A 10,942-nucleotide genomic window follows, 5' to 3' on the forward strand; every position below is an offset into this window, starting at 1 on the left:
CATGCTTGACGACAAGGGGATCCATGAAGGGGGGAGAGGTAAATGCTGACACATCATAGGCATCAACGTGCTCATCTCATGTGATCTGAGATCACAGCATGCAACATATCCACATCTCGCTGATGTGGATTTTGAGCTATTACATAGCCATGAAGCCCTTGCTAAACTTGACAAAATCATAGAAGTTTCTAAAAAATAAATGAATTGCACAGCCCTGATATACACATTGTAATAACAGCCCACTGGACAACTTGGTTGAAACCACGCCATCCCTGCAGAAAAATCTGAAATGATCATTCCTCTATACATAAATTCATAGATCCAATATATTAACCTACGTGAGCTCAGGCTGCAGATTGAGCGGGGTTATGTGCATTTTAACTGTGACTACTGAAGAATTCCTTGGAATTATCAAAGCAGCCAGGTAGCTTCCCCAATCTGGGAAGCTATTAGCATCCTGCCTGATTTGGTTAATTTCAACGCCGTTTGCGACGGGTGCCTGCCCAGACGTGCTTTGCGCGAGAAGAAGGCGGGTCATTTGCGTTGAGTGATAATCGAAGTGCGTGGAATTGGCCCATCAAGGAGCGGTAATTTGGATGGTGACGGAGTCACAGTCCTTGTGGGTGGGCATTCAATTGCGATCGTGGTTCTGGGAGTGCGGCATCGCAAGGTCAGCGTGAAGAGGGGCTTGGCACAGATCCGTCTAGCGACGGCGTGCAAAAACAATATTAAGGTCTGGCCACTACTGTGCATCTTGGATTGATGTAATGTATTTCGCAATAGGGATTCAGGCCACGAGGCCCGATTGTTTTGCAGCTGCGCTGTGAGGCATTGTAGCGTGCAGTTTGTTCTGATTCAGGATTAGGAGATGGCCCATGTTGTCTATTTTGTGCCTTGGTTACTGCAAAAATAATGCGGCAATTTTCAGCCGCCGCTCTACAAATGTGTACAGTGTCTTTCTAACACAGCAGCTTTCCTTGGTCGTCGTAGCACTGAATGCAAATTCATGGCCCCGCCATCTTTGCGCTGCTTTCGCATCTGTGTCTTCTAATCACTTTTATGATTGTGGCAGGTGAGAAGGAATGCCGTTGATACCGTCGAGGCAGAGAACTGGCACACCATGCAAGTGCTGAAAAGAAAGGTGGACCAGAGTTTCCTGGAGGAGATCGGCATGCCCGTGACACGCGCCGCAAAGAAGACGACATGTGAAGATACCACCATTAAGGAGGGCCAGCTGTCAGGCCAGATCGAAACATATGTCAGCAGCAGCTGTGGCAGTCCCAAGGGCACCTGCTCCCCAGCCAGGCCCAGCTACGACCTCTCTGTGGACGGCAGGACCGCGTCATTGAGCGATTCAGCACATAATCAGCCCACAGACAACAGCGTCCATGCCAATGGGTGCAAAACTACAGAGGGGGCTTCCCCAACTGCCCAGCCATCTGCAGCGCAGCAAGCGCAGCAGGCTTCCCTGCCAGCGCCAGGGCTGCGCCCAATCATCACCAGGAGTGCTTCAAGTGGCAGCCACGGCCTAGACAGCCCTCGTAGCTACTCAAGGCAGTCCCCCAAGGCCCCCTACCTGCCACCACCGCTGGCCATCGAGTCTCCCCGGCGCCGCACCCGCTCACAGGAGGCCGTGCTGCCCTGCTCAATGCAGGCGTCGCCTACAGCCGCTCAGACAGAGGAAGCAGTCTTGGAGAGGCAGGCGTCTGGACTCAGCATAGGGGAAGACATGGGCGGTGCATCTTCCAGCCAGGCAGCCGCAAAGGGGTCTGCGCAGAAGCAAGCACGTGCAACAGCAAAGCAGAAGACCACGCCGCGCAGCTGCCTTAGGAGGAGGCACCAGCAGAAACCTGATGGCACGTCGGACTTTACACCTGTAGGACGAAGCAGCGGCCTTGCTGCGCCTGCCGCTGCACCGGTCGCGGCGAGCGTTCCCGGCCCTGGCTCTCCGCGGAGGTCTCCCAGACGAAGGTGCACTGTCTTGACATCCTGTCTTCCATGCATGCGTGCAGACAGATGCCAGTCCCTCTGTCACAGGGATGTGCATGGTCATCAATCCTAGAAAGGCAGCCCTGGCCTTGCCCAACTGCATCCTCTGCTGCGCACTGCTTGACAATAATTGCATGTCAAATGGCACCATACTGCTGATCTGTGATGCTGAGGGAGGCCACAAGGACGTGGTGCAGCGGCTGAAGCAGCATGGACAGATGAAGCTGGGAAGAGCTGTGATCATGTGCTGAGCAACATTGCGGTGCTGCAGGGTGCGTTTCGCGCCCGGACCCCTGGAACAGCACTATGAGACCCCTGACGGCCACCCAGACCACGAGGGCGAGACTGCACGCCAGCGACGTGCCCTGCAGGTGAAGCTCTTGTCACTTCAGAGCTCTGAGGGTCAATCAACGCTGATACTATTGGAGGGTTCATTGAAAACGCTACGCCGCAACAGGCAGCTCATTATGTGTAGCTGGGTGCCTCGACAGTGCAAGCTATTGTTGCTATATATCTGCTGTCTGTATATGTCAGCCACAACACATGCGTAGGGGACATGCCTCCTCTCGGCGCTTTGTAAGAAGCACCATGAGAGTATGCTGACATGACAGGGAGAGTGTTAGAACTGTACTCACCACCATTACTGCTTCTGCGGCAGGTGTCCTACCCGGTGGATCTGACGCCCAGCAGCATAAAGATGCTGGAGGTGGAGCTGGGAGAGAGCTACCGGCCCTCCATAGACCGCCTCAAGCGCAGGTGACGACTCATTTACCCCTCGCTCCTGTCAGGGCATTCCCTGCAGCACCTGCACGCACTACACAGTGCAACCAAAGATGCTCTTGACGGAGTCTTGGAGTGATGATGGTGACGTTGCATCGCTGACATGTGTGCTTCCTGGTGGGCGTGCGAAGCCCGTGACAGTGGCAGGGCCCACATTTTGTGAGTGAAAATCCAAGACCTATAATTGTAAAGCCAGGGCTGCGTTCATCAGAGATTGTAGCTCCTGGTGGATGTGACAGGCCCCGTTACACTTACAGGGGCAATGGCGCATTGGTCCCGGTGGGTGAACTAAATTCTTGGGTGTGTCAGCCCCCTCACACTCACACAGGCAAGGGTGCATTCACAGGGTGGGCCTGCTGCCGCGCATACCGCGGCCGAGGCGGCATGTGACGGCGCAGAAAATTGCCGCGGCTAAGCCGGCCGCCCTGCCTGCGCTGCGCACGCTGCGCGTGCTGCGGCCGCGTCCGGCAATTGCGCAAGACGGCAGTGACAGCGACGAGGACGGCCTGGACTCTCCCACCAGCTCTTCCAGCACCATCTCTGTGCGCTCCCATGCCCATTCATCATCATTTTGATTCTTAAACCTTTTTTATTCTTTGTTGATGCATTTAGGGTTACCCCAATGCACGGTCAACCAACCTCTGCTTGCTTTTGCTGCGCAAGAGCGGAATGCACGCTTGCGTTGCAGGGTGCTTTCTAGGTAGAGGTGTGTTGGATGGTCAGGGGTGGTTCACTCGCGACAAAGCAGGGAAACAAGTAAAACGCATTTGAAGGCTTGCTTGGTACATACTTGGTGGATTAGAGTACACATGGTCATGGTGGCCCTTCATCCAGGAGATCATCAGTTGCTATATCTGTGGAGCGCTAGAGCGTGTCCTTCCAAGGCCTCCTGAAGAGAACTGGAGCAGGGAGGCGGGACAGGTTGGGCATGAGGCTGTGTAAGCCCAAATTTCACTCTGCAGAGCATGCGCATGTGCTATAGAAAGGGATCTCTGCGTGGCCATTTTATTGAAATTGCACTACTCATGGATGCAGGACGACTGGGCGGAGTACCTGTTCGGAGCACCGCTGCGCCGCAGCACGCGGAGCACGGCGAGCACGGTGGGGTCCCCCACGGCGCCACCGCCCACCACCGCAGAGTCCCCCCGGGCCGAGTGGTCCGCCAGCTCCGGCGGCGTCCGCCACGGAGCAGCGCGCAGCGTCGCCGCCTGCAGCCGGAAGTTCGCTTCGAGTGCCAGCCGTCAGCCGGTGAGCCATGCACGCAGATCCCAAACCATTGCAGATTTGGAATCCAGGATGCAGATTTGTCCCCAAAGCTCCCAATCAGGCCAGGCTCGAGGGGGTCTTTGCCAGAATGGAAAAATGACATGAGCTTTGCGAGGATGGGTTCGTTCGTTATGCCCAAACTGCATGTTCAAAGCAGACAGCAGAAATCAAGGAGAATGAGCTGGAGCCATGCCGTGCACATTTCTTGCAAAGCTGTGCCTTAGCCATGAGTCATGTGGATTGGTTCTGCAGGATGGTCATAGCGCGCAGCCAGGTTCGCCAAAGTCGCCTCAAGCCTCCCAAAAACAGAGCCAGGCACAGAGCGGCCCTCCCCTGCACAGCCAGCCGTCTCCGCAGAAGCGCCGCGCTCCCTGCAGCGAAGCAGCGGACGGCAGTGCATCTGACCTCCATCCAAGGTCTGCATGCTGCTTCGCCACTTTGAGCCTTCCCACAACTCTTGGGCCTTTCCACACGAAACTGGCATCTATGGCAGATTGTATGTGGCTTGCAAAGAGGTGCCTGAAAGGTGCACCAGAATGTCTCATTGGAGCAGTTGGCTGCCTGTGTTCTGCGCAAGCAGTCCAGCTGTTCTGAAGAGTCATATTGGCGCATTGTTGTCATGAAATGTCTTGTAGGATTGAGGGACAAGAGTGTAATTGGCATAGTATCAGTCCTAACCCCCCAGTAATCTGCAGAGAGCTGAAGCATTAGTCTATGACTGCCAGGTCCCCCCGCCGCCAGAGGCCACTGTCAAGCGCACCCTCAGCCCAGCCAGCCAGCTCACGCCAACTCAGCTTATTTGAGCTGCCACGCCACTCGTCAGCGGTGCTTGCAGCGCATGGGGAGGGCGAAACGCTGACCCGCCGAGGGACGCTGCGCAGCGCCTGCCTCAGCAGTGCACCGGCCTCGGGGCCGCCGCACGCGCCTGCAGACACGCCCATGCCCCCTGCCCAGTCAGGTGCGAGCCTGCTTGTCACATGCCTGCCCGACAAGAAGTCTCATGTGTGTAGCTGATATCGTCTTCTCAGTTGTCAGCTGCTCACTTGTACATTCTGCCGCCGAGTGGGTACATCTCAAACACTCTCAGACTTTTGGCTGCACACTACCGTATACTTTTGGGTTTTCCGCATCGAAGGCATCTTCACAAGATTGTGCATGGTGCATGCATTGCCAGGTTAATTTGAGATGGGCCTTCAACTGTTCAGTCTTGCACAACAGGAGCCGAGCAGCGGCCGGCGTCTCCGGTGCGCGCACTGCCGCCGCTGGCCGCGTGGCTCCGGCCGGGGCCGCAGCCGGCGCTGCAACTGTTCTGCAGTCCGCCCTCCGGCGCCACCGCAGCCGACCCCGGTGGCCCCAATCCCTTCTCTCGCAGCGAAGACAAACGGGATCTGGGCATGACACGGGCGCGTCCAAGGAAGTCAACCGGCGGGCACTGGCCTCGACCAAGTGGTAGTGCCCCCGCCAGTGCCACTGAAAAGCTTAGCGGTGGCGCGGGGCACCCGCCTGGCAGCCAGCAGCGGGGTTATCTGGCTGGTGAGGAGGGCACGCCGCGCGCCGGGGCCGGCGGGAGGGAGCGCCGCGCGATTGGTTCCCTGTACGATCCTTTGGTGCCGAAGTTTCACCCCGGCCTGCGGCGATCCAGCGGCGGTTGCTGGCCGCCTAGGAATGCCCCCGCGCTGCCGTCGCACCAATGACTCATTCCACAGTGAGTCATTGGGTAAGGTCGGTCGGTGTGCATCGGCGATGTGAGGCTTCCTAGCAAGGGTGACTTGGGTGTGTGCGAGGGGGGATGTAGATGTGTCCATTGGACCCAGGTGCAGATGCCCCAGTCTGCTTGCTAAGGAAAGGCAGGGCATACTTTAGGGGTGTTCTACAGGGGACCTATTGGTGAATAACAACGGGCTAGACGCATTTTGTGTTCATCCTGCATGCACATGCATGCCGCAGCTTCCAATCAGAGTAGAATAGCTCGCGGTCCAATCGGAGTAGAACAGCTAGAAAGCGCCCCGCTCAGGGCTCTGTGCAACATTATGAAGTCCATGGAGGGACGAACCCCGTTTGGCTGGTGTGTGCAGTGTGTAGTCATACAGAACTCAAAAGTCCATATGGGCAGAGCAGAATATAGTACAGTATAGGAGATAGGCCCCTTGTACTCGGCCAATGTGGCTTGTTCATATCATTGTGTCTGCACAAACTTAAGAGAGTCATGGAGCGCTATGCTGTGTGCAAGGACTTTCGGCAGAGCATGGCATTGTTGATGATGCAAGGGGGATCTAGAGACAATGTCCAGGTGTACGTCAGTTGCCCTGTTGCAGACCACATGATTACGGTGGGTCTATGAAACAGATGCTTGCTTCTCGAGTGCTCGAGGAACGCATCTAAAGAGTGCAAAAATCATGCGATTTAGTGCGTTTACCAGTTTGCAGGGGTGCTAGCCTAGCACTGCATATCACAGTGGTGCACATAGTGCATCCCATGTGTGCGCATGCGAACGGATGTGTACTGTGTGTGCAGTCTCTCCAGACAGCTCAGCTCCTGAAAAATGCAACGGGGTCTTATGGGTACCCATTCTAAGAAGCTGACTGTAGCTTTAGCTGATCGGTCTGACGGCGCTGCAAGCTTTGTGTGCTCCCAAAAGCGCGGGTGTTTAAGAGCTAGCTTGGCATGTATGCTGCAGCAGCGCTGCGCAGCTCCTATAGCTTCGTTGTCTAGACACTCCTCGTAGGCATCAGCCATTAGCTGTGCAGCAATGTAATTCTCATGTGACCAGTTTTAATCAACCAGGCCATGCATGCACACAGGCCAGACCAGGCCAGGCCAATGGCCAGGATTGGATCATCCATGATAATGTTTCGATGCATTGGCAACGTTGCCAGCTGGCACAATGGGGGGCCACAATGGGCTCAGCAGGTGCCCGGCCATTGGCTGCAGTTGCATTGGCTCATCCATGAATTTAAAAAAAAAATTGCCAGTGGCCGTCTGCATGTACATGTTGTGGAGCATCCATGGCAGGTACTTCATCCATTAGAATGCAGCACAACTTGATGTGTCCTGCTGGCAGGCATTTGTCATGTCGGACCTGTCGGACTCCAATTCAAACCTTGTGGGGGAAATTGGAGAGGATCCGAAAATGTACATCGGCACGTGGGCCAAGCATCTTCAACAGAAAAAGTCCTCAAATCAAACGCCCGAGCACATAAAGACAGGCGGCTGGGAATGGGCATAGAGTTGGGAATCGGTAGGCTGGTTCCGTTGTGCGGCTAGAAGGAGGGAAGTAAGAGCTACGCGACGAGGGCCTCGTTGAGCTTGTGTATTGCACGTGCGATGTTTTCCTGGTACATCTGAAAGGCTGAAGGCTGAAGAATCGATGCTACCTGGCGTGCGGAGGGCCATGCGGCTGTCTCCTTTTGCTGTGCTGCGACGCGAGGAAAATATGAGTTCTGAGGTGGGCACAGCACCCAGTGACCCGTTGTGTAAGTTGTGCGTTACTCCAAGATCGGCACTCAGCGCCATTGTGTGCGTGTAATTTTGCTTTGTACAAAGCACAGACGCTCCGAATCAACTCCGCATTCCAAACGAGTGCGCGTAAGGGCCCAGAGTGCTGCTGCGTCCGAGGCAAGCCAAAGCCGCCGTGTAGCTTCCGAGGCGACTTACTCTTGCGTCGGTCAACAGACGTGGGATCAATCTCGCCTATTGTTGCAGGATGCTGGGAAGGGCTCCGCCGTAAGTGGAATGGCGGGCAGTCCCATCTTCTCCCTGGAGCTCTCGCAGCACCCAAGTCAGTTGCTAAGGCAGCGCAGCAGTCTGGGCGCCGACGAAGCGTTGTTGCCAACAGTTGGCGGGGACTTTTCGGACTCGCATAGACGGCTATTGCTGCTGTCCGTGCCCCAAACGGACTTCGAGGCCCAGGTGAGTCTTATGTTGGTCAGCTTGGTTCTCTTGTTGATAGGATGGGCCACCGTCTTGCCTGCAGTCTCTTCCTTTCTCAGGAAAAGCCAAAGGCCGCACTACCAAGGCTATAGATGCAATCCAGCAGCAGCTCCAAGGCCTTTGTGAGAAGAGGGAGGAAAAATGCTCACAGCTGCCTTTAGCTTCCTTGTCAGCCTGCTGCCCCTTAAATACCCACCTCTGGAGCATCATGCACCAGTTTGATGGCATTGATGAACACCTGCTGTCTTCAACAAGATACTGGCAGGATTTTCTGCAAAGTGTGCCCGTATTTGTGGGTCCAAACGTGCTAGATCTCTACATCTCATCTGCATCTTGGACGTCCGAGTTGCTGCGTTGTATTGGACTTGGCTGGAGCTCTGTACTTCCTGGCTACCCTTTAAATCATCCGGCAAAGCAGGCAAGATGAACAGACCATCAGGATTACTGCACAATGACTGGTCGGTGAGTCTTTCGATTCCTGCAGCTGCTGGGGCTGCTAAGGGGCTTGAAGGGGGAGAGGGAGGGGAGCATCAGCGCGCCAGATCTGGCGGAGGTGCTGTCTGCCATGGGGTTCCTGGTGCGGCTAGAGAGCGGCCAGCCCCGCGAGTGCGGCAAGGCATGCAGGCGGCAGTGCCTGGAGAAACTGCAGCACACCTACCTCATCGTCTCTGGCTCCCTTGACTCAGCGGTCACGGTGGGTGCCTTCTTGCGGCCTCTGAGAAAGAGGGAATGAGACTGTTCCTTCTTGTGGGCGCCTATTCTTCTTGTCACTTCTTGAGGAAAAGGGAGCGAGGCTCTTTTTGTGGCCTCCAATGGAACAGGAAAGAGACAGTTCAACACTTTTGAAAGAAGGACGGTTGTTAGACACTTGCTCAGTGCAGCACGTTGATCTACGCTTGCAGCAGTCTTCACTGCTTGTGCTCATGTCTACTGTCTCTGGCTTGCAGCCCTGTTGTGGAAGATGTCCTAAGATGGCCGGGTACACAATAGCCATTGTTCTTGACCGAGTCTTCATCTCGCAGGCTCCGGTCATAGTGGAGCCGCAACTGCGAGAGCACTTCCGAATAGCGCACTCGACGCCTGAATATGACTCACTGCTGTCCGCCGCGCCGAGCGAGTTTGTCGGCGGCGCTGGCCGGTTGGCAGCTGTGGTGGAGCTTCTGAGCAGCGCCGTGGCAGCTGCCTTCAAAGACCAGCAGCTGCCGCTGCCGCCCTGGCGCCGCAACAAGAGCGTGCTCTCTAAATGGGGCCTTGGCCCTGCCGCCGCGGGTAAGTGTGTTCTCGCTCGCGAGCCATGCAGTCCTTCCCACATATGATATACCGTATACCGTTGCCGCTTTTCCCACCGGCCAGCTAGGCAATTTTCAAAAGGAGAGAAGTGGGCCTGCATTTGCAGTGATTGCAGCGGTATTGCTGCAACATGGCCGGCATTTTGATGAATGGCTTCGTTCTGCGTGCAGTACAATTACGAATCGTGGGCGGTTGACTGTGCAGGCGCAAAAGAGGGAGCTACGCCGTTCAACTCGCCCACAAAGCGCATGGCAGCGATGGCGTTGCCTCCGCCGCAGGCGCCAGCCTGGCGCCACTTGGCGCGTGGCCGCGACGCCGGCCCGGACGGCCGCAGGGAACGGCCTGGTAGACAACAACAGCAGCAGCAGAAAGCAGACGGCTACACAGGCATTGCGCAGCCAGAAAGAGCCCAGGTGTGCTTTGCTGGCGAAATAGAACCCTCTCTCCCAGAAAACAGGCGCCTCCAATGCCTGTGGTTCTTCACAAAAAGCAGAGCTCAGACGACTACACCAAGCACTCCACAATCTACCTTTTCAGGGCGTGATGGTTAGGTGCTCTGTACGCTCTTATGTGGGCTTCCTGGTCGCAATAATTGATGGAGGTTATGTGATGAACTGCCGAGACTTATGGACTCTGCTTTTGCGCAGTCAAAGGGCCTTGAAGCCATGCTGGAGGGGCTAGGAGCTGGTCTCACCCGGGGCAAGAAGCAGCTGCTGGAAATTACTAGGCGTAGGAGCGGGGACTCTGCTGCTGCGTCGCAGCTACCGTTTGTGGTGAGTGCTGTATTGTATTTGTCGTTTGGAAGGACTGCCGATCACACCTCTGTTAGGCCGCATTGTGGTCTTGTTGCTTCTTTTCTAGCCTGAAGGGCTTTCCTGTCGACCTGTTCCTTGCCTTGCAGAGGGCGTAACTGCCCAAATGACAACACTTTATTCACGGATGAGCATGATGCATGCAGGTGTCGCTGTCAGCGCACGCCTCCACAGACATGCCACTCGAGCCAGTGGCAGCAGAGGCCATTGAACTGGATCTGCCCAGCAGCCCGTCCGGTCTCCAGCAGTCGCCGCCGTGCGCAGAGGTCAGCAAGGAGTCAGCCGCCTCGCCTGGAGCGCAGCAGGGGACTCCCTCAGATGCCGCCTGCACAGTCAGCGCAGCAGTAGAGCCGGTGCGCCGCTTCCGCGGCGGCAGCGCGCATGCGGATGGGGGAGACGGCAGCCCGGTGCTTGGCGCGCAGCACGACGAGCAGGGGGAGCGCGGTGGCGAGGGACTACCCGGCGGTGGGGAGGGGCCTCCCGGCGGTGGCGGCGGCGGCAGCCGCCAGCCCCGGCGGGTGGTCTCGCTTCTGGCGCGCGGCCTGGCCGACCAGGCGGCGGCGGCTGCCTTGCCGGCGATCGATGCCGCCGCGCTGCTGCAGCCGCCTGCGGCTGCCAGCGCCGACGGCAACGCCGCGGCCGTGGCAAAGCCGAAGCGGTCGGCTGCGTGGCTGCTGGGCCTGCCGCACATCACCACAGTCCGGCGCATGGGCAAAGCTGAGGGCGGCCCCTAGACACTCTTCAGCTGGGTACTGGGACAGCTGCGAGTCACAAGCAAGGCTGCTCGAAGTGATGCAATAGCGATTTGTGGAACCCGTGCAGCGTAAATGCAGCAGTGCGAATAGATGGGCGAGAGAGTTTGGTTTCTGGCAAAC

The 10,942-nt window shown here is 56.7% G+C and overlaps 3 protein-coding genes across 3 annotated transcripts; 2 read left to right on the forward strand and 1 right to left on the reverse strand.

Moving 5' to 3' along the window:
• Positions 1 to 567: 567 nt before the first annotated feature.
• On the forward strand, positions 568 to 5,895 carry COCSUDRAFT_66283 (hypothetical protein). Its single transcript, XM_005647052.1, has 9 exons — positions 568 to 733; positions 1,073 to 1,971; positions 2,261 to 2,360; positions 2,648 to 2,745; positions 3,116 to 3,311; positions 3,805 to 4,017; positions 4,288 to 4,451; positions 4,761 to 4,993; positions 5,254 to 5,895. The coding sequence occupies exons 2-9, from the start codon at positions 1,121 to 1,123 to the stop codon at positions 5,727 to 5,729; spliced, it is 2,331 nt and encodes a 776-aa protein (XP_005647109.1). The 5' UTR covers positions 568 to 733; positions 1,073 to 1,120; the 3' UTR covers positions 5,730 to 5,895.
• Positions 5,896 to 6,023: 128 nt separating this feature from the next.
• On the reverse strand, positions 6,024 to 6,798 carry COCSUDRAFT_33320 (hypothetical protein). Its single transcript, XM_005647053.1, has one exon. The coding sequence runs from the start codon at positions 6,769 to 6,771 to the stop codon at positions 6,472 to 6,474; it is 300 nt and encodes a 99-aa protein (XP_005647110.1). The 5' UTR covers positions 6,772 to 6,798; the 3' UTR covers positions 6,024 to 6,471.
• A 604-nt stretch (positions 6,799 to 7,402) lies between these two features.
• On the forward strand, positions 7,403 to 10,801 carry COCSUDRAFT_63714 (hypothetical protein; the record flags this gene model as incomplete). The annotated part of the gene is made up of 7 exons (XM_005647054.1): positions 7,403 to 7,480; positions 7,738 to 7,944; positions 8,450 to 8,659; positions 8,988 to 9,234; positions 9,460 to 9,668; positions 9,903 to 10,028; positions 10,214 to 10,801. 7 exons carry the CDS (start codon positions 7,403 to 7,405, stop codon positions 10,799 to 10,801), a joined length of 1,665 nt encoding a protein of 554 aa, XP_005647111.1.
• Between the last annotated feature and the right edge of the window lie 141 nt (positions 10,802 to 10,942).

This window comes from Coccomyxa subellipsoidea (genome assembly GCF_000258705.1).
Source record: "Coccomyxa subellipsoidea C-169, whole genome shotgun sequence".
NCBI classification, from domain to species: Eukaryota; Viridiplantae; Chlorophyta; class Trebouxiophyceae; family Coccomyxaceae; genus Coccomyxa; species Coccomyxa subellipsoidea.

Excerpts from the sequence above, each read along its gene's own strand:
- COCSUDRAFT_66283 (XM_005647052.1), top strand. The coding sequence starts at position 1,121 with ATGCAAGTGCTGAAAAGAAAGGTGGACCAGAGTTTCCTGGAGGAGATC. Across the intron at positions 2,746-3,115 it reads ATAGACCGCCTCAAGCGCAG|GGTGGGCCTGCTGCCGCGCA; the intron begins GTGACGACTCAT and ends GTGCATTCACAG. Across the intron at positions 4,994-5,253 it reads CATGCCCCCTGCCCAGTCAG|GAGCCGAGCAGCGGCCGGCG; the intron begins GTGCGAGCCTGC and ends CTTGCACAACAG.
- COCSUDRAFT_33320 (XM_005647053.1), bottom strand. The coding sequence starts at position 6,771 with ATGGCTGATGCCTACGAGGAGTGTCTAGACAACGAAGCTATAGGAGCT.